This window comes from Silene latifolia, chromosome 8 (assembly GCF_048544455.1).
Source record: "Silene latifolia isolate original U9 population chromosome 8, ASM4854445v1, whole genome shotgun sequence".
In the NCBI taxonomy this organism is placed as follows: domain Eukaryota; kingdom Viridiplantae; phylum Streptophyta; class Magnoliopsida; order Caryophyllales; family Caryophyllaceae; genus Silene; species Silene latifolia.
In genome coordinates, this window is record NC_133533.1 from 66,694,707 (window position 1) to 66,721,189 (window position 26,483).

General features: G+C 37.1%; 1 protein-coding gene across 1 annotated transcript; it reads left to right on the forward strand.

Moving 5' to 3' along the window:
• Positions 1-883: 883 nt before the first annotated feature.
• On the forward strand, positions 884-2,202 carry LOC141595301 (protein FAR1-RELATED SEQUENCE 6-like). Its single transcript, XM_074415267.1, has 2 exons — positions 884-1,469; positions 1,934-2,202. The coding sequence occupies exons 1-2, from the start codon at positions 884-886 to the stop codon at positions 2,200-2,202; spliced, it is 855 nt and encodes a 284-aa protein (XP_074271368.1).
• The last annotated feature ends 24,281 nt before the right edge of the window (positions 2,203-26,483 follow it).

Here is a 26,483-nt window from a genome sequence, read left to right on the forward strand (position 1 = left end):
CGGACTAGTTAGAGAGAATTTAAAGAGGATATTTAGAGTCACTAGAGTGGGGTGTAAAGTGAAGCTAAGACTATATATGAAGAATGGTCTTCTATTAATTGACCGATTCCACGAGAGTCACAATCACGATTTTATCTCACTTAAGGACGGAGAGTTCCAGAAATTGTCGCGCAACATAACAGATTATCACAAGATGATAATTGTTTCGAACTCAAGGGTTAGTAATATATCATCACTGTCAATACTAATTCAATAAATCCATTCACGTTATATATATATATATATATATATATATATCATATCTGTTATTGATTGCCAGCTGAAGATAGGAGCAACAAAGACCTACAAAATCTGCAAAGAACAGGTGAACGGATTCCAAAACATTGGAGCAACCTTAAATGATTTTAAGAACTTCCATAGGGATGTTAAATGTTTTATTCACGAACGTGATGGTTAGTTGTTTGGAGACCATTTTAAGGAAATGACTGAAACAAGAATAGGTTTCTACTTTGACTACGATCTTGACGATGATGGCAGCCTACGTAAGGCTATATGGGCGGACGGTACTGCCCGAGAGAATTACAAGATATTTGGTGATGCGGTGTCATTCGACCCAACTTACTCCACAAATAAGTATTCTATGGTATTCACACCATTCACAGGTGTGGATCACCATAAACGATCGGTGACGTTCTGTGGGGCTCTAATTGCAAGGGAAGATTATGAGTCATTTAATTGGGTTTTCAACCAGTTTTTACAAGCAATGGGGGGTAAGGAACCCGAGTAAATAATTACAGATCAGGACCCGGGTATTATCAAATCTGTCCCTCATGTTTTCAAGATAGCGCGCCAGCGGTTCTGTATGGGGCATATAATGAACAAAATGCCCAGTAAGTTTGGTGTCTCTAGGAGTGATTATAATGATTTCATGTGTAAACTTAATGAAATTATATGGGACAATGAGCCTGAAGCAACAGAATTCGATGCTATCTGGGAGCAAATTATTGAAGAGCATGGTCTTGGCCCTAATGATTGGTTTGCGGATACGTATGCTATAAGGGGACAGTGGGTGATGGCGCATTGCAGAGACTTGAAGATGGCGTCTGTTATGAGGACGACTCAAAGATCAGAGAGCGAAAATAGCATTTTTAAGAGGTTTGAGCATAAGTCAGGAACATTGGTTGAGTTTTGGATGCGTTTTGAGAGCGCTATGGACCAACAAAGACATGCACAAAAGCGGCTTGACAACAGTGATAAGCACTCGTCCGCAAAGACGTCAACACATCTGGCATTTGAGAGTCATGCTGCAAAGCTGTACACCTATTCAGCTTTCGACACCTTCAAGGAACAGGCCATCTACTCAATTGATACATATAGAACCGGAGGTTTCACTGAGAGAGGCGAGCTAGAGGTAACTCCTGTCAAAGATTCGTCCAGGGGAAAGAATTTTGAAGTTGCATACAGTACAGGTAATTTAATTCACACTTTCCATATCATAAGATTTACACTTTCCATAATATGACATTTACACTTTCCATATCATCACATTTACACTTTCTATAACATAACATTTAAACTTTCCATATCATAACATTTAAACTTTCCATAATATGAAATTTATACTTTCCATATCATCACATTTACACTTTCCATGATATGACATTTACATTTTCTATTTAATCACATTTAAATTTCCATATAATCACTTACACTGTTTGTAACATTCACACTTACATGATAGCCTTAACTGATGACCCAGGTACACGTAAAGCAAGCTGCAGTTGTACGATGTTTGAAAGAACCGGAATCCTATGCCGCCATATAATATGGATTTTTTCAGCAAATGGGATGAAGACTATACCAGATGATTATGTTGTAAATAGATGAATGAAAGAGTATCTCCGATTAAGGATGTTCAATTGTATTAGTGAAGGGACAGACAACATGGAAGTCATCAATGAAAAACAAATTGCAATGTCAATAATGTGGTCGGAGGTTCATCAGGCTGTAGGGCTCCTTCGTGACAAAGGTGTGACTGATGTTGAAAGTTTTTCCGCTATAATTAGGGGATTTAAGGACACACTGTCACCGTTAGGGGAAGTGTTGAATAAAAATCAACAAATGGAGAAATTTCTGAATTGTACGGCCAGTGAGGTAGTGACGATATTGCCACCAAAGAATTCGAAAAACAAGGGTAGCTGAAAAAGAATGTTGTCAGCCAAAATAAAAGCACTGGCCTTGGCTAGAAAACCCAAACGCAAGTGTAAGAATTGCAAGATAATGACAAATCACGACAAGAGAAACTGCCCTAACCCCTTCTCAGCACACACACCATTGTGTGAGGGGTCGTCTGACCCAGAAGAGGATGAAGGAGAGAAGGAGAGAAGGAGGAAGAGCTGGAATCAGAACAAGAATAGACGTCACAACAGTGATAATGTAGCTTTTGTATTTTGAATGTGTAACTTTAAAATTTGATGTGCTATAACTGGAACGGGGGATTAGGAATTGGTGTCATGGCAGCGTCACTTTGAACTGCAGTTGGTGTAACTTTGAGTAACAAAGTTACCCAGTCAAAGCGTTAGAGTTACACTATCATAAGACCAAAATGTCTCTGTTTTATTGGATTGCCAAACATTGTGTTACTTGAACTTATTTGGCTTGACAATGTTATTTCAAGTAACAGTTACACTTATGATTAAATCAAATCTAACCCTACCTTACAGATTCAATGAAACTTTCAGTGTAAACTGTGATGATATGGATAATGTAAACTGTAAATGTGATTAAATAGAAAGTGTAAATTTGATGATATGGATAGTGTAAATGTGATTAAATAGGAAGTATAAATGTGATCACATTGACACATTTACACTTTCAGTGTATTTCACATTTACACTTTTAGTGTATGACACATTTACACTTTCAGTGTGTTAACATTTACACTTCCCATCTCACCACATTTACACTTTCAAAAGCACTTCCATGTGAATGACACATTTACACTTTGAATATCATCACATTTACACTTTGATTGTCCTAATTTACACTTTCAATAACACTTTCATCTGAATAAAACTAAAATTCAATTTCAGTGTGTTAACATTTACACTTTTAGTGTGTTAACAGTTACACTTCCCGTCTCATCACATTTACACTTTCAAAAGCACTTTCATGTGAATGACACATTTACACTTTCAATGTATGACACATTTACACTTTCAGTGTGTTAACATTTACACTTCCCGTCTCATCACATTTACACTTTCATGTGAATGACACATTTACACTTTCATCTGAATGAAACTAAAATTCAATTCAATTGATTGACAATTATCATAATAACTGCCTGACAAGTCCACAAAAAACCGATAGCATTACAGACATTAGTTTCAACATTGCCAACCAAAATACAAATAGTCAAGAACAAAAAAAAAAAAAAAAACAATATGTCCACAAATGGTTTACTTTTTCGCCAAAACATTCTTCATTTTGCGCTTCTTTTGTAACTTCCCCCACAATTCATCTTTTCCAGCTATAAACCCACCCACCTTCGCCATGAAAACGTCTCTGTTGATGTTTATGTCAGCTAGTACAAGGGTCGCCACCAACTCAACTACCAAGTACCGTCGATTCCTCTTCCTCTCCAAGTCTGGATGCTCAAAAGGTTGACCCGCGTACATCAGCATATACATCATATAGAAAATCCCTGATTCTGTTATGTTAGGAAGGGGTATTTGGCGCCTGAACGAGATTTGCCGATGCTCAAAACTAGTAATCTGGTATCCCCTGTCGACGGTTCTGGCATCCAAATAATCGCCAATAGCTGATGCCTGCCATGAAAGCACGTAAAATTAAATAAATATATTGTTCATCCTATTCGAAAGTGATTTATTGGCATCAGACTTATAACTTGACGAGTAACTTTGCACATTTCAGACTGCTCCCAGTGTGGATGAGGTTGGTAGTCAAGGAGATCGACCTTTTGCGCTCCGAAATTTATACATACGCATGCAAAGTGCCCACCAATTTTGACAGGTATGAAGATAAACTCAGCATTCAGGTTGAAAGTTTTATCACAGTCCTGGATGAAGGTATCCTAAATTAGGTACAACCGATCATTGATGGCATTCGACTGTGAACCTGGTTCACGTATATCCAACAGCTGCATGATACACTCCTATTCACAGAAATGAGTGAGACTACATAATAACCAGGAAAATAATGTATAACTTTTAGGCTTTGGGGGGTGTACCATATGACGTAGCCCAAAGAAGGCCATCCTAGGAAGTAAGTATTCAGCCGACTCCAAGTGGTTCAGCAACACAGCCCATGACTCAATCACAACTGGCGACATTACAACCTCAAGAAGCATGGACATGATGTCTGACCGGCGTAGCGTGGCATGCCTACTGAACCAAGATATTGATTCGCTGCAATGAAACCCACGTATAGTAATCAATTAAATATAGAAATTGATTAAAAATTCAATATCGTAATTAATTGAACATGTTATAACAATTTGATAGATACTAACGAATTTTCAAAGTTGTGGTCATCTAACAAGCAATAGTCCACCGCATGCTTTCGACGCGATCTAACACCCCTGACCAAAGTTTGATTGTTCCGTAAGAAGGTAGAGACAACAAGAGTCTGAGTACCAGCAACCCCACAATCAAGTGAGCATCCGGACCATCCCCCCCCCCCGCCCCGAGGGCGGCTCCTTACAGCTGATATGGGTTGGCTTCCTGAAGACTGCACGGATACAGGTATGACGACAGGGCTGCTTTCCGCCGGTAAGACTACAGGGCGTCCTTCTACACGGTTAAAGGGTGGGTTTGTGGTACGGGGCCGCTTACTGTAAGTAATCTCTTCCTCATTGTCCAGATTCCGCTTCTGTGCAGCATACGAGCCCGAATTCAAAACTTGAGCATGCTTTTCCTTGAATTGGGATATCTTTCGCCGAACCTCTTCCCTCACTTTGTTATGGTCACTCAGGATCAGGACCAACACCACTTCAGCCCGGATGAGGTTGATAACGTCCATCTCCCCTAGGGCTCAGTCAAAAGGTTTCCCACAAAAAAGCAACATGTGTATCATCATGTAAATCCCGCAGTCAAACCTCGAATAATCCCTACCTTGCCATTTAAATTCTATATTGACAAAATTAAACCCGGCGACCTTTGAACCTTTGGCAATCCCTTTAGACTCCAGAAACTTGCCCATTAAATCACACTGTAAAGGTATTTAAAAAATAGTCAATTTAAATACAATATTTACATTTCCAGAATACGTATACATTAAAGGTAATTTAGATATGCTGTTTATAGTCATTACCGCAATACGCGTAATTCCAAAATATGGAAGCTTTTCAAAATCATCATCGTAACAACGGTTGTCCAGATACTCTATCTGCTCAGATGCGAAGTTTATGCATGCACAGCTGTAATGGTCATTATTGCCAGATAAAACCGGGATGAAGATCTGGAGCATGTGAGAACAAAGCCATAACAGTTACACTTCACAATATTTCACATTTACACTTTCCATAATATAACATTTACACTATCCATATCATTACATTTACACTTTCTATTTAATCACATTTACACTATCCATATCATTACATTTACACTTTCTATTTAATCACATTTACACTATCCATATCATTACATTTACACTTTCAATTTAATCACATTTACACTTTCCATAATATAACATTTACACTACCCATATCATAAAATTTACACTACCCATATCATCACATTTACACTTTCTATGTAATAACATTTACACTTTCTATTTAATCACATTTACACTTTCTATTTAATCACATTTACACATCCTCTTTAATCACATTTACACTTTCTATGTAATGACATTTACACTTCCTATATAATCACATTTACACTTCCTATGTAATGACATTTACACTTCCTATGTAATGACATTTACACTTCCTATTTAATAACATTTACACTTTCTATTTAATCACATTTACACTTCCTATTTAATCACATTTACACTTTCTATGTAATGACATTTACACTTTCTATGTAATGACATTTACACTTCCTATTTAATCACATTTACACTACCTATGTAATGACATTTACACTTCCTATTTAATCACATTTACACTTTCCAATTACACGTTCCATGTACACTTTCAATGATACTTCCATCTGATGACACTTTTACAATTACATTTACCATATCAGAATCAAGTTAAAATGGAGACAGACAAGATTGAATCCAAGCATCCCATCCAGACCATATGTCATCTTTTTTGTCAAGAACTATTCCCTTCTTCTTGGCTTTCCAAATATCCAGGGCAGCACTTTGTTTAAATGAACGACAACCCTATTAAACTTAGACACTTACGTTACAATTAAATTGAAAACTATACAAATTGGATTAAGTGAGGATAGGACAAATACGGTGTGACTAAGCCCGAAGAAACAACGAGAGGATGCAACTGGTGCAGTTTGCTCATACATCATCTTATTGATTAGTAAGCACCAACAATCAATTACAGAAGACATAACTTCCTGTCCAGGTTCGAGGGTTAACATGTCTTCTCGTGACACGAAAAAAAAGTCTGAAAATACTGCCAATTTTTCACTACAAAAAAAACCCTTTATTAGGCAAAAATGAATACGACGACTTATTAGTATTAATATGTTTGACATCGAAATTAATGGACTCACCCTTTCAAAAAAGGTTCTGATTTGTTAAAGACGTAGTCCAAGACGTCTTTCCTCACACTAAAAACATTGCTAAATAATTTCTTATTGAGCTACAGGTCTGTCGTAATAAAGCCCTGCTTGGGCATGGGTACCCCAAAATCCATGGTACAATCAAGATTCTCAGGGACCATGTCCATGCACTGCAAGGGCTCAGCTGAATGAAATAGGAAGGGGTGGTGATCTAGGTTACCTCGGGGGGTACATATATTTCACGACCAGCCGCTGGAACGGCTCGTTCAGAAGGACCCCGCGTATCAGTCGTTCCAAACTCCTCACCTTGAACCCCCTTAAATGCCTCATTTAGATCTACAGTAGAATAAAAGGTCAACTGAAATTCAGGCAACTTAAACTCAGAAGAGGGAGCTTCAACAAGCACCTTATCTGCTCCCTCTACATCCATAGCCACAACCTCATTCTGAAACAAGCCGGGACAAGTTGGTTACGCAGGAGGACCTTGTTCATTCTCGTTGACCATGCCACAACCGGTCTCTGACCCTTCTCGAGTTGCATCTTTTATGTCTGCGGTCGAAACAACGCCCGACTCAACCCCCCGAAACTTCGTTTCACTGTATTGGGCTAGGTCAACAGGCTGGTCCGCTCCATGGACACCGCTAACATCCACAGCCTCACCAGGCGCTAATCCATTCACCGGTGGTTCAGGTTCAAAGCAAGGCCCCTTGTTTTTGCGAGTCATTATCCCTTGCTTGAGACGGCTCCATATCCATACCTTTCACAAACTCATCCTAAGCTCTCTGTGCAGAGCCCTCTGCCCCTTCACCGTCACCAATATCTAACAAACCTTGCAGCGCGTTATCAATATCAGAAGTCGAAATAAATTTCAACTGAAATGAAGATGAACCATTTTCAGTTGAATGAACTACCACATCCACATCCACCTTATCCGCTACTTCTGAATCATCCTTCTCAACGACATGTTCAGCCACCTCGGGGGGGGGGACTAATAATGGCACTTCCTCTTTACCACTTTTCTGCTCCCCATTTAATGAGGATTTCATGAAAGCTTCTTGAACTTCGACCGGGCTATAAATTGTCTCTACAATCCGACGATCCGTTAATTGAGAAAAGTCGTCGGTTTCATCTCCCCCGCATTCCTCTTCCTCTCGTCGACATGCTTCATTAAGTTCAGCGGTGTTATAAAAATCAACGGTCTCCATTATTTTTGACACCGCCCCATCACCTGCTTTTTCAACTAAATCAGCATCTTCTGCAAGTGATACAACCTATACAGTAGGCGTAAACTCGAATTTTTCAACCTTGTTTTTTTTTTTCTGCCTTGGTTTTTTCTTGGCCACCTTCCCAACATCTGACAATGAAGGAGCTTTATCAAGAGATTTCTTCATTTGGGACGCTATATTTCCAACTTCTTCAACATATTCCTTCAGCTTTGCACCTTCGAAAAAATCTTGCGTCACTTATGACGGAACAAGACCAGTTGAAGAAGTAGCCCCTGTTGTTAAATTCTTGATCATTGCCGTTACATCCGCATACCATGAATAGAAGGCCATAGCATTCCTTTGAATCTTCAAGTACTGCTCGTGTACACCCTACGGTTGGTAACAAAAAAATTTTAAGAGTCCAGATACACAACATATACCTGATCAAATATAAATATTGAAAAAAATAGGCCTGCCATTTTTTAAACATTTATAACACAAAACTTACATCTAAAGCCCTAGCTTTCAACTCATCATCATCTTCAACACCGGGGGGAAGTTCAATCTGAATAAACTTCTTATCGGGTGTTGTACCCGACGTTGAAATTAGAAGAGGCATAGGGCTTGCCAATGGCGCCTTGGGCGTGCCAGCTATGGCCAACATCATATTGCCAGTGTCCTTCTCATCAGAGGTCTTATTTTGACATCGGGGGTACTTCACCTTGGACAAAGTTAGTCGACCCAATGGCCCCTTGTCCAGCTCATCCTTTAACCTCTTCGATAAAGTCTTCAGGTCCCAATGCTGAATAAGTGGAAGGTCGTCTGGGCAACTCTTACCGCAGAAATCAAACCGCTGAAAATAAGTAATCATAAGGAATGGGATACAACCAAGCAAATGTGACTGCACACTGTGAGACTCAGCTGCCACATTAGCTACAGATTCTAAGACATACGAGCACCAGTCATACTCCGGAATGGCACTCACATTTTCTACCACTTTCAAAAGCTTCATTTCAATACCGTTGTTCAAAGTCGGCGCAAGTAATGATGAAATGCTAAGCAGCACAAACAGACGGCAGAATTAATCCCCTCCATCTTTAAATGCCTTCGCATCAATATGGTCGAAGACGTCTCCTAAAGGAATAGAATCATAATTTGATTTCACTTTGAACTTTTGGCGCCACATATTTTTTATGCGCTTATATTTTTCATCTGTAGCACCAGGCATATGTGCAGTATGTACTATTTCCATCTCTCTCACCAACAAGTAACATGAAACAGTCATAGACATCATACTTTGTAACCATAAACTCCTTCAACTCCGACGCCCTGAAAACATAAGAACCATCACTGAAAGCATCGAGAAATTCAGGAACATGTGAAAGCGGGAAAGTTCTGAGTTAAGATAAAGCAGCCCCCCAAATCCAATCCTCTGTACAGCGGCTCGCTGAGCATTGTTAAGCTTACTAATAAGCTTGAGAAGCCTGTTGGGGCGACACTTAACGGAAACAGTAGGGGTAACTTGTGGTTGTTCTTTGTTTTCGGGTTGTTCTTCATCGGATGCCATCTGAATCAGGTAAAAAATTAAAGAAGTTATGCACAATATCAGTCACCCTTAAACAGCTATAGTCTTATCACACTTACACTCCCAATATATTCAGGTTTACACTTTCAGTTTCTACACATTAACACTTTCAGGTTTACACTTTCAGTTTCATCACATTTACACTTCCCCTATTTTCACATTTACATTTTCAGATTCTTCACATTTACACTTACAGCTTCCTCAAATTTACACTTCCAATTTATTCAGATTTACACTTTTCATTTGTTCACATTTACACTTCCCCTATATTCACATTTACACTTTTCAGATATACACTTCCAATTTATTCAGATTTACACTTTTCATTTGTTCACATTTACACTTCCCCTATATTCACATTTACACTTTTCATTTGTTCACATTTACACTTGCAGCTTCATCAAATTTACAATTTCAATTTATTCAGATTTACACTTTTCATTTGTTCACATTTACAATTTACAATTTATTACATTTACACTTCCCATAAACAGGCTCGATAGTCTTATTAAAGTTTTACATTTACACTCCCCATTTTTTCACATTTACACTTATAGACTTACACATTTACACTCCCCATTTGTACACATTTACACTTATAAACTTACACATTTACACTCCCCATTTTTTCACATTTACACTTATAGACTTACACATTTACACTTCCCATTTGTTCACATTTACACTTATATCATTAACAATTACACTTACAGCGAAAACCCTAACTTTTAAAAACCCTAAAAATTACATTTACACTCCCCATTAGTTCGGATTTACACTATCAATTTAATTAGTAATTGATACTTTTTAAAATAAATCTGACCCACTTAAAATTAAATTCAAACATGCTAATGAATTAAGATGTTTATGGATAATCAATAGAATAAAAATGAAATAAATTTAAGCATGCTAATAAAATCAATTACTAATTCAACACACTGACTGATGAAGCATATTCGAATGATAACAAAAGAATCTACATATTTAAAAAAAATAGAACAAATAAAGGAGTCAAGAATGATCAAAAGAGTTACCTTCAAAGTGACCGATGAAGAAAATGTGGTAACGAAATGTGGTATAGAAAAACAATAAGGAATTAGCACGATTTGATTGAGAATAAAAGAAGAGCAGAAATGGCATTGTGGAAATGTGAAAAAGAAAGATGAAGAAATGTGGAATACAGGAATTTGGACGGTTTTTGAAATTGATTGAGAGAGTGGAGGGAAATGGAAGACATGAGTTGCATGAGAGAGTGGAGGGAAATGGAATAACGTGCAAATAACTGATGGACTATAGACACATGCAGATTGTACAGTAAAGGTCTACCTCCCTAAGGAGAGAGGTAAATACTCTACCCAATATAATAATCTTATAAGTTGCTTTTTGGTGTAATCTTAGCCATTCATACTCAAAATCTAAGGGCTCTAAATGAGACTTATGGACTCAATGAATTAAGGTGGACTCATTAGATCTCTCTCTCTCTCTCTCTCTCTCTCTCTATATATATATATATATATATATATATATATAAACTATGTTGAATAAAATACAGTATTTATATACCCTATCATCACCACTCATTGTCCTTCGAGTAGTTTTCCCAAAATACTTAGTGATACCAACATGCGTCGATACCCCTTTCACACGACCTGGATGCTCTGCTTTGCCGATTGCCCTATTAAGAATGTCATCACGTCGTTGAGGCTTCTATTTTCCTTCCTATACCTCCTTCTCATAGATCTTCTACATACACAAAAACCTTTATGCAACTAAATTTTATTTAAACTCACAATTATATAACCGACCACCAGTGGTAGGAGTGACATATTTATTCAAACTTACAATTTTCTCTTTGATGGCCTTATCATATGGAGAGTCTAGCTTTTCATTCTTAGGAGTGTGACCGACCCCCCAAGCGTCGTGACGATTGACAGTTCCAAGCTTTGGCTTCTATTCATTCATCACATTGATATCTTCTCAAAATATGTATGATATATATATATATATATGTATGATATATATATATATATATATATATATATATATATATATATATAGTGTAAGGATCATTAGAGTCCTCTTAGTGTATGTGAGTCCATAAGTCCTCATCCAAGCCTTTGGACGAGGGAAATAAAGGGTCCAGATTAGATCTAAATAGAAGGATGAAAGTCTAAGATTACAACAAAATATGTGGCCAAAAATGAGACTTTAAAAGGAAAAAAATCAGTCCCATTTTCTCATTCTCATATCTTTCCCCTCTCTCTATCACAATTCTCTATAACTTCCTCTCATTCATACACAACAAAAGAAAAAAAAACCCAAATAAAAAATCACCTCCCCTCACTCACCAACACCAGCGCCGGCCACCTTCCCTCACGCGCCAACACCAGCGCCGGACACAACTACAACCACCGGCCATCCTTCTCTTAGCCACCAACACCCCTGCCTCCCGACAACACCGCCTTGCCTCCCGACATCACCACCCGAGAACACCACTCCCACCACCCACCTTCACCGATAACAATAACCACCGCAAACACCTCCTTCCTCCTTCTCCATCAACAATAACCACCTTTACCGACAACAACCACCACCACCACCTTTTGCCGCCATGCACCACCGCGTCCTTTCTCTTTTGTTTTTTCCAGATCTACACCACCACGCGCACCACCTTTTCTTTTCTCCTTTTTTTCATATCTACCGCCTATCCACCACCTTTTCTCGACCACTTTTTATCGCCTCCCTCCCTTTTTTGTTCCTTTATCTTTTTTTTTTCTCAGATCTGGAAACAAAGTGTTTATTATTATTTATTGTTGCGGTTGAAGGAGGTGGACATGGGGGATTCAGCCGGTGGTCAGGTGGAGAAAGGGTGGAGGTAGTGCGGTTGGGGATGCTTGGTGGTGATACGTGGGGGTGTGTGGTGGTGGCCAATGGTGAAGGAGAGAGGAGGTGGCGGTAATGGTGGTGGTGGCGTGGTTGTTGGTGGTTGTGGAGATTAAAGTTATACCTTGAAGGATTAAAGTTGCAGCTGTATAGAATTAAAGTTACATAAATTTTGTACTAAAATTTTATTAATTCAAATTAATTGCTAAGATGGACTATATTAAAATAAAGTTACATCTTCAAGGGTTAAAGTTACATCCTAAAGGACTAAAGTTAAATAAAATTTGACTAAAGTTATATAAATTTCACTTGAAATTGTATCAATTCAAATTAATAGCTCAAATGGACTATATTATAATAAGGTTACATCGTCATGGGTTAAAGTTACACCTTAAAGGACTAAAGTTACATGAAATTAGACTAAAGTTATATAAATTTGATTTAAAATTGTATCAATTCAAATTAACATATTCAAAAACACATTATATAATTCCAATTTGGCCATGTAACTTCAATTTGGAAAAGTGTAACTTTAACTGTTCATATCTACCTTCTGTAACTTCAATACAATTCCGTGTAACTTCAAGGCAATCCCGTGTAACTTCAAGTCTGTGTGGCTAAGAGAAGGACTCATGGACTCAAAAAAAGTTAGGGACTCATTTGAACCTTGCTCTCTCTCTCTCTCTCTCTCTCTCTCTCTCTATATATATATATATATATATATATATATATATATATATATATATATATATATATATATATATATATATATATAAGGTCGGGGGTCAAAGTGCGAACTAAAGTAAGTGCGAACCGCATTTAACTACTCGGATACACAAGTATAATATACGGATACACATCGTATAACTACTAGATACACATGGTATTACTACCAGATACACATGTATCTCGTAGTAATACGATGTGTATCCGGGCTTGTATTATCTGTATTTACCGCTACACTAGGATCCACAAAGCCCACCATCACCAACCACCACCACTGCCACCGTCACCAACACCACCGCCAGCCTATCACCACCCACCACCACTAAAGCAGTCACCATCACAACCGCCAGTCTACCACCACAACCACCACCACCGCCGCCGCCATCCTACTGCCACCAACACCATCAGTCAGAGTCGACTTTCCAGATACACTTCATAATATTCCCACATTCTGACAACTGACATGAGCTGACATGCTCTAGCGGCGATCTGGTCATAGGCGCTCCTCCACCGCACTCCCACATTACCCACTCTTCACCACCTCACACACCGGCGACCAATCGTGCTAACCCACAACCGCATAAATCAAGGTTCACTTATTTTTTCAAATTTCAAGCTAAACATTAGATCTACAAAATAAACGAAATAAAATCTTAGAAATATTGTTGCGTCGGTGACATAATCGGAGTAGGTGGCTTATTGAGAAATGACAACGATTTATCACTGACAACGCAGCCGTCGTCGGTGGAGAAATCGTTGAAGAGCACCACATGGCGGCGGCTATGATGATCTTGCTCGGTGAGGCTAGACAGACGCTGAAGTGGCGCCCTATCTCCGGCGACATCTGGGTGTTGGAGTATGAAAGCTTCAAAGGAGTAACAAAAAGGGAAGGGTGATAGAAGTTCTAACTCCGGCAAAACGCCAGTAAAAGAACATGGCGTAAGATGACGGTAGTTGTCGGGCTCCGGTATCAGTATCGGTGTCGGCGCCAGTTGCTTGCGGGAGTGAAAGTGAAATGGGTGAGAGGAGGAAGGAGTAATGTGTGACAGTGTGTGAAAAGGAGACGGTAATAAAGGGTTGTTAATGGGGACCATTGATCAACTTTAATCTAAGGCTAAATATTGAGTTCGTAAGTTCGCACCTAATAATATAAGAATTAAATACTTACAAGCTTCTTCTTAATCAATCTATAACCACATCTGGAGCTATAAAAGACACTCTTTTTCTTTGAAATGTTCTCTAGGTTCTGCTTACTCATAGTCTTGACAAAATGAATTGTATCTAGTAACGTAGGCATATTTCTTAACACTTGTTAAGTGATTAATAATAAAGTGATCTCAATGAGTGGCAGATAAATTACCTTAAACTTGTCAGACTGCCTATAAGCGATAAAGTTATACCAATCTTGTGGGCTGACATACCGATACTTCTTCGTTGGTGGTTTCTTGTTTATCTCTCCGGTCTTCTTGTTGAACAAGTGTTCCCGAGCAACCTTTAATTTCCATGCTCTAAAGGATTCCCATATCTTTTTTTGTAGGTAACCATCATGTTCTTGGGGGACAGTGTAAGCTGTCTGCATATATGGTGAGCATATTTGGTTAGTTTCGGCTAATAGCACATATCGAATACTAAGATAATTTCATCTTACTGCATTTATTATTGTATATACATAACTTTATTCTCCCCCATAGCTTTTCCTTCATGTCTTTACACAACCGATCGATACGTGGCAAACCGAGAGGCACATACTCTCTTACACAACAACCAATCCAACTCGCGAATTTTGTAGCAAAGATACCATCTGGCAGCCCCGTTAATTTATCCCATTAAAGTTTATTAGGTATCCCTCTCTCTATTATTTCTAGGGAAACACTATGGCTCCATCGCCCAGTATCCGATTACAAATTATTCTCATCACCTGAATCTTCTTCGTATGACTTTTTTCCATCTTTTCTTTTCCGCTTTTCATCCATATCTAAACCAGAAATTAATAAACTACTAACTTTAAGCATTAAGTCGACATAGCAGGAGCAACGTCTCAAATAAATGATCACACAGTATACCTAATAATATAGGTGTTGTTTAGCACACAATATACTTAAAATAATAGGTGTTGTTTAACACACAATAAACCTAAGATAATTAGGGGATAATATCACAACTAAAAAAGAAAATAAAGACATTAAATTAATGAGACGAAGGAGTACGTTTTATTATTACTTCTTCAAAGAGGAGAAGTCGGGACCGGTATGACGATGACGGAGGGGACGGCAACGGCGACGGAGAATACTAGTGGTTCTAGGCAAACTCAGTGTTCGAGGGTTTTAAGTGAGCGAGGAGAAGGTTTGCATGTGTGTTGGTTGAAGAATTATGTAATTGAAACTAATAAACACGGGTTAGGCCAAACCGCCTTCTTTATTTTGCAAAATGACAATGGTTGATTCAAAAACCATAATTGTTTTCATTATAATACATAGGTTGGTGTTTAACCATTGTCATTTATCTTTCATTGTGTCAAGTTTTTCCTGCAAAAAAAAAAGCATCTTCCATATTTGGTACTCCCTCCATTCAACTCCACGTTACAAGTTTCTCTTTTGTACACTATTCACAAGTGAACATTCAATGTCGATTTTCTCTCGATATATAACTAAAATATATTCATGTGAGATCTTATTTGATTCGTCTTTAGGAGTACATTAAGAATATCTAACTTTTATAATTTTTGCAAATACGTAGCTAAAGATATTTACCGCGTATAACACGCGTTGGCAAACTTGAAATAGCAAACTTGTAATGTGGAGTTGAATGGAGGGAGTATTAAGTTAGTATCAAGCATCTTGATTGTGACAGACATTATCCGTCACAAATGAGAATTTGTGATACGCCACAAGCTTGTGACGGATATTGCTCCTCTCACAATAAGGCTACTAGGATAGCAAGTGGGGGAAAATGGAAATTCAAGACTAAATTATACATAAGCCAATATAATTAATGCATATATTAAAAACTAGTTTCCTTAATTAGTTTCCTAAATACAACCCAATGAGCAATTAATAAACATACATTAATCAAATGACCCAAAATAAACTACGTCATGGACAATATCTCTTCCCATTAATGATGGCGTAGGAGTCTATTTCAACTCTGGTCTTTTCCTCCAAATCCAACATCACCTTCGATGACCTAAACCACTATTGACGCCAAGCTTTTGTTGCTTCACTCACGGTAGATATATACCAATCGCATATGGGTAATATATACCCCACCATCAAATCCTCAGAAGAACCAACTTCGAAAGCCGATGAATTCTCATCCGTCCCTTCAAGAATTATATGTTTATGTAACACACCCATTTATTCGGGAGCCTTTAGCTAGACATTCCCAAGTAAATGAGAGCGTTACCATCTCGGTTTCCCTAGGTAGTAGATAACAAAGTCCAACTCACCAAAGTACTTTAAATAAAAACTTTAATGATTACATAAGTTTTACAATTTTAATCAACTAAAACTTAATATAAAAATAAATACAACTCGTAGCGGAAATTAAATAAGTGATATAACTACATTTGTGATCTAGACTCCTGCAGGTCCGAAAGCTCACACGCCCAAGCTCCCCATATCCAGATAACTCAAAACCCTTTATTTAAATCGCTCTCCCATTTAACCAGAAATATTAAATGGTTCACCACAGGATGCCATTAATTAAAGCAGGCATCAATTTTATTTTGACACAGAAGCAAACACGTCAACCAATGGTTGAGTAGGAATAAAACTAAACAACAAGAACATACAATTATCAATCCAATTCAATTCACTTTCATTGCACAACCCCCTGACAACGCGCTCCTTTCCTTTACTTAGCACAACTCCCTTAACAACGTGTTCACATTACTTTGGTACCCCTCCCTTAACAACGTACCTCAATATGTAATAGTACCCCTCCCTCACAACGTACACATTACCATCACCCCATTGTACAAACTCCCTCAACAACGTACAACTGACTGTCGCACAGCTTTTCACAATAATCACATTCCAACCAACGATAGCAATTCAAATCACCTCATCAATACTATTAATATTAGCCAACATAAATCAATATAATTCACCCTTCGAACAATTACGATATGATCAATCAATATATGCAATATAATTCTCCCTTCCAACAATTACGATAATATCAACCAACACAATTCACATACGATCAATTCACTTTAACGTAAGTAATTCACCATACCAAACATAGATAATTAAAAGTCGAGTTGAGTAGGATTATCCCTACCTGGCAAGCAAGCACTCCAATTACGCAATCCAATAATTAAAGCGAGCAAATCCGATTATAAACTCATCATAATTTCCGTCACCTATATAATAATAACAATTACAACAATTATAATTACTAACTTTACTTATTTATTCATTTATTTATTCCTTTTATTTAATTATTCAAATTAATTATTTATTATAATTATTAAAGGTTTATGATAACTAAAACCCGATTCAATTACAAACCCGACTCACCCGAACTAATTAAACAATTAAAACCCGTCACAAAACAAACACGCACCCAAAACACGGTTTAGAAACCGTGACCAACACCCATGTATTTAACCCATGAACCACCCATAAAAACCCGTTCTAAACTCCCATTCCCGACAACAACCAAGCTTACCACCAGACCCCACCGTGACTACCCACTGCCGCCAACCCAGACACACCCCAAACACCAGCCCCAGCCACCACACACGGCCACACGATCTCGCCCTAACCATCCACTCACTTAATATAAAGACACAACAACACCCTACACCACCTCGCAACTCGCCTTACCACGGCCACTACGCTGCCCCATACCACCCACGACCACAACCACTGTCACCTATAACACACAGTGGTTCTATAGGTGTCATCCACTTCCCGTAATCGCAACCACACCAGTCACAGCAGCCTCCCTAAAACTGTCACGACAATTCTCCTTGTTTTCTCCTGTTTCGCGTTTTCCCGACCACCACCAGCAAACACCACCACCTGCCGCCACGCCAACACCATCAACATGGTCGACTAACTACCCCCGACACAAACCCACCTTACCCAGGTCAAGACGAGGTCAATTAAGGGTTCAATTACCCATTCCAATCCCCCACAACCAACCCCGCATAACCCCCTGACCAGCCACTTTTAGTCGCCCTAAACACCCCCCTACCACGGTCAATGACGGTCAACAATAGTCAGGTTAGAAACTTTGCAGTCCAATGTCGCTATAGGTCCAATTCCCGAGTCCTATGGTGGTCTATAGAAGTCATACTATCGATCTAAAGATGCTTGCCTGAAAAGAATATAAACCGATTTAAGATGAATAATTACCTCGAGTTAATTAATTGATTTATGTTAATTCCTTCTTCTTCCGTCTCCTAAAGCTTCTTCTCTTAATTTATGAATTATTTCTCATATTTAAGGTGGTATTTATAGTGTAAGATTTAGAGAATACGAGGTCAATTAGGAAACTATGTACCTTACCTTATTCTAATTAGTATAGGAATTGTCATTATTATAATTACCATTATATTATTATTATTATTATTATTATTACATATATAAATCTTACCATAAGTAGGATTCCCTCATACAATATTTACTAATTTATTATTTGCCATAACTTATTATTATTATTGATATAATTATTATTACTTTTCCATATTATATTATTATTAATTCCCGATATAAATCCCGATTATACTTAAACCAATTTAATAAATTTCGGTCCAATTACCAATGGCACACGGCCCAAGATCCACTTATAAGCTTAACCCAATTTCCGACTTAGATTATTAATTTATTAATTAATTATCGTCTTACTTGTAATTATTATTAGAAATGTCATTTAATCACTCATTAAATTACATAAATTATTCTTATAAATTATTCTTAAAAATTATTATTAAAATACGGAGTATTAAAGTCTTCCCCACTTAAAATGAACTTCGTCCCGAAGTTCGCCCACAACTACTACCACAACACACATAGACATTCTCATAACTAAGCACCATCCAACACAATTATGCATTTCACGATTATCAATCATGCCAATCTTATAACAAGGTATCACAATAATAACTTAAAACACTCGTAGTATCACATTCATTCCCCCTAAAAATAAACTTCGTCCACGAAGTTCGGAATATCAACCAAAAGGAACAACCAAACACAAAACATGAAACACACCTCGTAACATAAGACAACTATTATTTCCAACACAACACCCATTAGTGGCTAAATGAATAACAAAAACTTTGATAGCATAACCACAACATACAGTATACTTGAACTATCTTTATTTAAACTCAACTACTTTACTTAACTAGCGATGAATACATTGCCAGAATAAAGAATAATCTATAACAAAATACACATAATTGTTTAGTTAATCTTTTCTTAATAATGACATCTAACTACAACATGGATGTAATTAATGTGAACATATATATAGGCTTAGGGAACACATTCCGCATATCACTAGACATGGTAATCTACTTTAAAAAATTACAACATCAAAATGCCAAGGTAAAAGAAATAAGAACAATTCTTTAGAAATTTTAGCACAATATATATTTTCAAAGATGAGGAAAACATGTTACATCTTCCAAAAATCATAGATAAATAATAACGTAATTAATTCTTGAGAACTTATACTTTTTAGAAAATACAGAGAGTTAGTAAATCATGAGAAAAAGAATCAAGTCAAAAACTCATAAGATCAATTTATAATGCATTTTACAAACTACTTCGTCGAAACAAAAATTTCACAGCAACTTGTCAGAAACTTAGGTCAATTTGTAAAAATCACAATAAATTGTCAAAATATTGCCTTGTAACGTGGCTTATCAATTTAAAAACATATACGAACCTTTTAAACAGTGGAGTTGGAATCATGCCTAATCAATAAGTAGTTTATAAACAACAAATTTTAGAAAAACATGGCGCGGAAACATCACTGTACAGGAAAACTTCGACCACTGTCCACTAAAATATTTAATTCTCCTAAACCATATATTATTTGAATATAAGACCAGTGGCATATGAAAGCTAACTCACAAGGGTATCATACATAAAAATCTCGTATAAGAATTCTAAACAGACAGTAAATGACAGCCAAAACAAATAAGGGTAAACATATTGTAAAATTAACCAAAATCGCATTCTTCACAATTCCACACAACAATTAATACTTCACATGCTTAATCATATACACATCTTCCATATACATGCCAACATAATTCCTCATATGAACATGCTTATAACAATACTTAAAAGAAATCATGTCACACCCCTTCTCCGTAAAACAAGGTTATGCCCCCGTAACCGCAATCATCAATGAAAACAATATGCAACCAAGATAAACAAAATTCCTAAGAGAAATATAATATATTCATTTTAAATTACCCTACACTCTCAAGTTTTCTCTCAAGGTTCCCGGTTCAAAATTGGAAGGGCCAAGGTACGAATTAGGCGCGCTTTCCTAATGGTACTAAGAGGAGCTCCTAACAGTTTCTACCCGGGGTTCATTTTATTTAGACACATCCTAAGTTTATTATTGTTCATTGGTTAGGCCTGAGGATCGTTTTGCTCTGATACCACTTTGTAACACCCCCATTTATTCGGGAGCCTTTAGCTAGACATTCTCAAGTAAATGAGAGCGTTACCATCTCGGTTTCCCGAGGTAGTAGATAACAAAGTCCAACTCACCAAAGTACTTTAAATAAAAACATTAATGATGACATAAGTTTTACAATTTTAATCAACTAAAACTTAATATAAAAATAAATACAACTCGCAGCGGAGATTAAATAAGTGATATAACTACATTTGTGATCTAGACACCTGCAGGTCCGAAAGCTCACACGCCCAAGCTCCCCATATTGAGATAACTTAAAACCTGCTATTTAAATCTGCTCCCCATTTAACCGGAAATATTAAATGGTTCACCACAGGATGCCATTAATTAAAGCAGGCATCAATTTTATTTTGACACAGAAGCAAACACGTCAACCAATGGTTGAGTAGGAATAAAACTAAACAACAAGAACATACAATTATCAATCCAATTCAATTCACTTTCATTGCACAACCCCCTGACAACGTGCTCCTTACCTTTACTTAGCACAACTCCCTTAACAACGTGTTCACATTACTTTGGTACCCCTCCCTTAACAACGTACCTCAATATGTAATAGTACCCCTCCCTCACAACGTACATATTACCATCACCCCAGTGTACAAACTCCCTCAACAACGTACAACTGACTGTCGCACAGCTTTTCACAATAATCACATTCCAACCAACGATAGCAATTCAAATCACCTCATCAATACTATTAATATTAGCCAACATAAATCAATATAATTCACCCTCCGAACAATTACGATATTATCAATCAATATATGCAATATAATTCTCCCTTCCAACAATTACGATAATATCAACCAACACAATTCACGTACGATCAATTCACTTTAACGTAAGTAATCCACCATACCAAACATAGATAATTAAAAGTCGAGTTGAGTAGGATTATCCCTACCTGGCAAGCAAGCACTCCAATTACGCAATCCAATAATTAAAGCGAGCAAATCCGATTATAAACTCATCATAATTTCCGTCACCTATATAATAATAACAATTACAACAATTATAATTACTAACTTTACTTACTTATTTATTTATTCATTTATTTATTCCTTTTATTTAATTATTCAAATTAATTACTTATTATAATTATTAAAGGTTTATGATAACTAAAACCCGATTCAATTACGAACCCGAGTCACCCGAACTAATTAAACAATTAAAACCCGTCACAAAACAAACACGCACCCAATACACGGTTTAGAAACCGTGACCAACACCCATGTATTTAACCCATGAACCACCCATAAAAACCCGTCCTAAACTCCCATTCCCGACAACCACCAACCTTACCACCAGACCCCACCGTGACTACCCACTGCTGCCAACCCAGACACACCCCAAACACCAGCCCCAGCCACCATACACGGCCACACGATCTCACCCTAACCATCCACTCACTTAATATAAAGACACAACAACACTCTACACCACCTCGCAACTCGCCTTACCACGGCCACTACGCTGCCTCATACCACCCACGACCACCACCACTATCACCTATAACACACGGTGGTTCTATAGGAGCCATCCACTTCCCCTAATCGCAACCACACCAGTCACAGCAGCCTCCCTAAAACTGTCACGACAATTCTCCCTGTTTTCCCCTGTTTCGCGTTTTCCCGACCGCCACCAGCAAACACCACCACCTGCCGCCACGCCAACACCATCAACATGGTCGACTAACTACCCCCGACACAAACCCACCTTACCCAGGTCAAGACGAGGTCAATTAAGGGTTCAATTACCCATTCCAATCCCCCACAACCAAACCCGCAAAACCCCCTGACCAGCCACTTTTAGTCGCCCTAAACACCCCCCTACCACGGTCAATGACGGTCAACAATGGTCAGGTCAGAAACTTTGCAGTCCAATGTCGCTATAGGTCCAATTCTCGAGTCCTATGGTGGTCTATAGAAGTCATACTATCGATCTAAAGATGCTTGCCTGAAAAGAATATAAACCGATTTAAGATGAATAATTACCTCGAGTTGATTAATTGATTTATGTTAATTCCTTCTTCTTTCGTCTCCTAAAGCTTCTTCTCTTAATTTATGAATTATTTCTCAGATTTAAGGTGGTATTTATAGTGTAAGATTTAGAGAATACGAGGTCAATTAGGAAACTATGTACCTTACCTTATTCTAATTAGTATAGGAATTGTCATTATTATAATTACCATTATATTATTATTATTACATATATAAATCTTACCATAAGTAGGATTCCCTCATACAATATTTACTAATTTATTATTTGCCATAACTTATTATTATTATTGATATAATTATTATTACTTTTCCATATTATATTATTATTAATTCCCGATATAAATCCCGATTATACTTAAACCAATTTAATAAATTTCGGTCCAATTACCAATGGCACACGGCCCAAGATCCGCTTATAAGCTTTACCCAATTCCCGACTTAGATTATTAATTTATTAATTAATTATCGTCTTACTTGTAATTATTATTAGAAATGTCAATTAATCACTCATTAAATTACATAAATTATTCTTATAAATTATTATTAAAATACGGAGTATTACAGTCTTCCCCACTTAAAATGAACTTCGTCGTGAATTTCGCCCACAACTACTACCACAACACACTTAGACATTCACATAACTAAGCACCATCCAACACAATTATGCATTTCACGATTATCAATCATGCCAATCTTATAACAATGTATCACAATAATAACTTAAAACACTCGTAGTATCACATTCATTCCCCCTAAAAATAAACTTTGTCCACGAAGTTCGGAATATCAACCAAAAGGAACAACCAAACACAAAACATGAAACACACCTCGTAACATGAGACAACTATTATTTCCAACACAACACCCATTAGTGGCTAAATGAATAACAAAAACTTTGATAGCATAACCACAACATACAGTATACTCGAACTATCTTTATTTAAACTCAACTACTTTACTTAACTAGTGATGAATACATTGCCAGAATAAAGAATAATCTATAACAAAATACACATAATTGTTTAGTTAATCTTTTCTTAATAATGACATCTAACTACAACATGGATGTAATTAATGTGAACATATATATAGGCTTAGGGAACACATTCCGCATATCACTAGACATGGTAATCTACTTCAAAAAATTACAACATCAAAATGCCAAGGTAAAAGAAATAAGAACAATTCTTTAGAAATTTTAGCACAATATATATTTTCAAAGATGAGGAAAACATGTTACATCTTCCAAAAATCATAGATAAATAATAACGTAATTACTTCTTGAGAACTTATACTTTTTAGAAAATACAGAGAGTTAGTAAATCATGAGAAAAAGAATCAAGTCAAAAACTCATAAGATCAATTTATAATGCATTTTACAAACTACTTCGTCGAAACAGAAATTTCACAGCAACTTGTCAGAACCTTAGGTCAACTTGTAAAAATCACAATAAATTGTCAAAATATTTCCTTGTAACGTGGCTTATCAATTTAAAAACATATACGAACCTTTTAAACAGTGGAGTTGGAATCATGCCTAATAAATAAGCAGTTTTTAAATAACAAATTTTAGAAAAACATGGCGCGGAAACATCACTGTACAGGAAAACTTCGACCACTGTCCACTAAAATATTTAATTCTCCTAAACCATATATTATTTGAATATAAGACCAGTGGCAAATGAAAGCTAACTCACAAGGATATCATACATAAAAATCTCGTATAAGAATTCTAAACAGACAGTAAATGACAGCCAAAACAAATAAGGGTAAACATATTGTAAAATCAACCAAAATCGCGTTCTTCACAAATCCACACAACAATTAATACTTCACATGCTTAATCATATACACATCTTCCATATACATGCCAACATAATTCCTCATATGAACATTCTTATAACAATACTTAAAAGAAATCATGTCACACCTCTTCTCCGTAAAACAAGGTTACGCCCTCGTAACCGCAATCATCAATGAACACAATATGCAACCAAGATAAACAAAATTCCTAAGAGAAATATAATATATTCATTTTAAATTACCCCACACTCTCAAGTATTCTCTCAAAGTTCCCGGTTCAAAACTGGAAGGGCAAGGTACGAATTAGGCGCGCTTTCCTAATGGTACTAAGAGGAGCTCCTAACAGTTTCTACCCGGGGTTCATTTTATTTAGACACATCCTAAGTTTATTATTGTTCATTGGTTAGGCCTGAGGATCGTTTTGCTCTGATACCACTTTGTAACACCCCCATTTATTCGGGAGCCTTTAGCTAGACATTCCCAAGTAAATGAGAGCGTTACCATCTCGGTTTCCCGAGGTAGTAGATAACAAAGTCCAACTCACCAAAGTACTTTAAATAAAAACATTAATGATTACATAAGTTTTACAATTTTAATCAACTAAAACTTAATATAAAAATAAATACAACTCGCAGCGGACATTAAATAAGTGATATAACTACATTTGTGATCTAGACTCCTGCAGGTCCGAAAGCTCACACGCCGAAGCTCCCCATATCCAGCTAACTCAAAACCTGCTATTTAAATCTGCTCCCCATTTAACCGGAAATATTAAATGGTTCACCACAGGATGCCATCAATTAAAGCAGGCATCAATTTTATTTTGACATAGAAGCAAACACGTCAGCCAATGGTTGAGTAGGAATAAAACTAAACAACAAGAACATACAATTATCAATCCAATTCAATTCACTTTCATTGCACAACCCCCTGACAACGTGCTCCTTTCCTTTACTTAGCACAACTCCCTTAACAACTGACGTGACCATTATCTGAGCATATTTAGTCCCCTAATTGAGCCTATTTTGCATACTATTATATCATTCCACGACCATTTTATCCGTCAAATGCTTTCTATTTTGCGTTCCTAGTGCATTTCGTATGTTTTGTAGGAATGAAGATAATAAGGCGGATATTCCCGTCTTTCGTGCGTATTTGGAAGCTATTTGACGATGTTTGATGGACTAGTATGAAGAGGTAGCGAGAACTAAAGACCAATCCTACAAGAATAAAAAGAAAGTGAAGAAAAAGGATTCTGTCACAGAATCCGAGCGGCTCACACGCGAGACGCCCCTCCAGAGTGACAATCCGAGCGTCCAAGCAACAAAGACGCTCGGATTCCTCCACTACAATCCGAGCGGGTTCCCAGAAAGACGCCCGTGCACCACCTCATGAATCCGAGCGTCTTCCCTCCCTGGACGGACGGACCGCGACATCTTCCGCCGAGATGCTCATCCTTCCAAAAAGACTAGCGTTTCCCTGCTTTAAACTCAAAGATGTAATTACTAATTTAGCCTTAGTTAACCTAATGAAGCTCTACTATAAATACCCCACTTGTAAATAATCATGGTAGTGCTTTTATGGAGTTTTAGATTAGGTTAAGCCTCCATATTAAGAATTCTTCTTAGATTAGATTAGGAGTAGATTATAATAGACTACTTTTTAATCTTTCACAAATCTCACATTAATCTCTCCTTAATTATTGTTCAAGTTTGTTACTTTTGGGTAATTGAAAATTATTGGGTTATTATTGAAGGATTGACAACCCTTCATCAATCAATCAATTTTCTTCTATCATTCTTTGCTTTATTATTTGGATCATCTTAAGTTGGTATAATTCTTTTACCCTTTACTCTTTATTGTTTATTTCCTCATTCTCTTATCATGTTTA

What these genes read in the sequence shown, in the direction of transcription:
- LOC141595301 (XM_074415267.1), top strand. Translation starts at nt 884, where the DNA reads ATGCCCAGTAAGTTTGGTGTCTCTAGGAGTGATTATAATGATTTCATG. An exon ending in TGAAGTTGCATACAGTACAG is followed by an intron (nt 1,470 to 1,933) that starts GTAATTTAATTC and finishes GTATTAGTGAAG; the next exon opens with GGACAGACAACATGGAAGTC.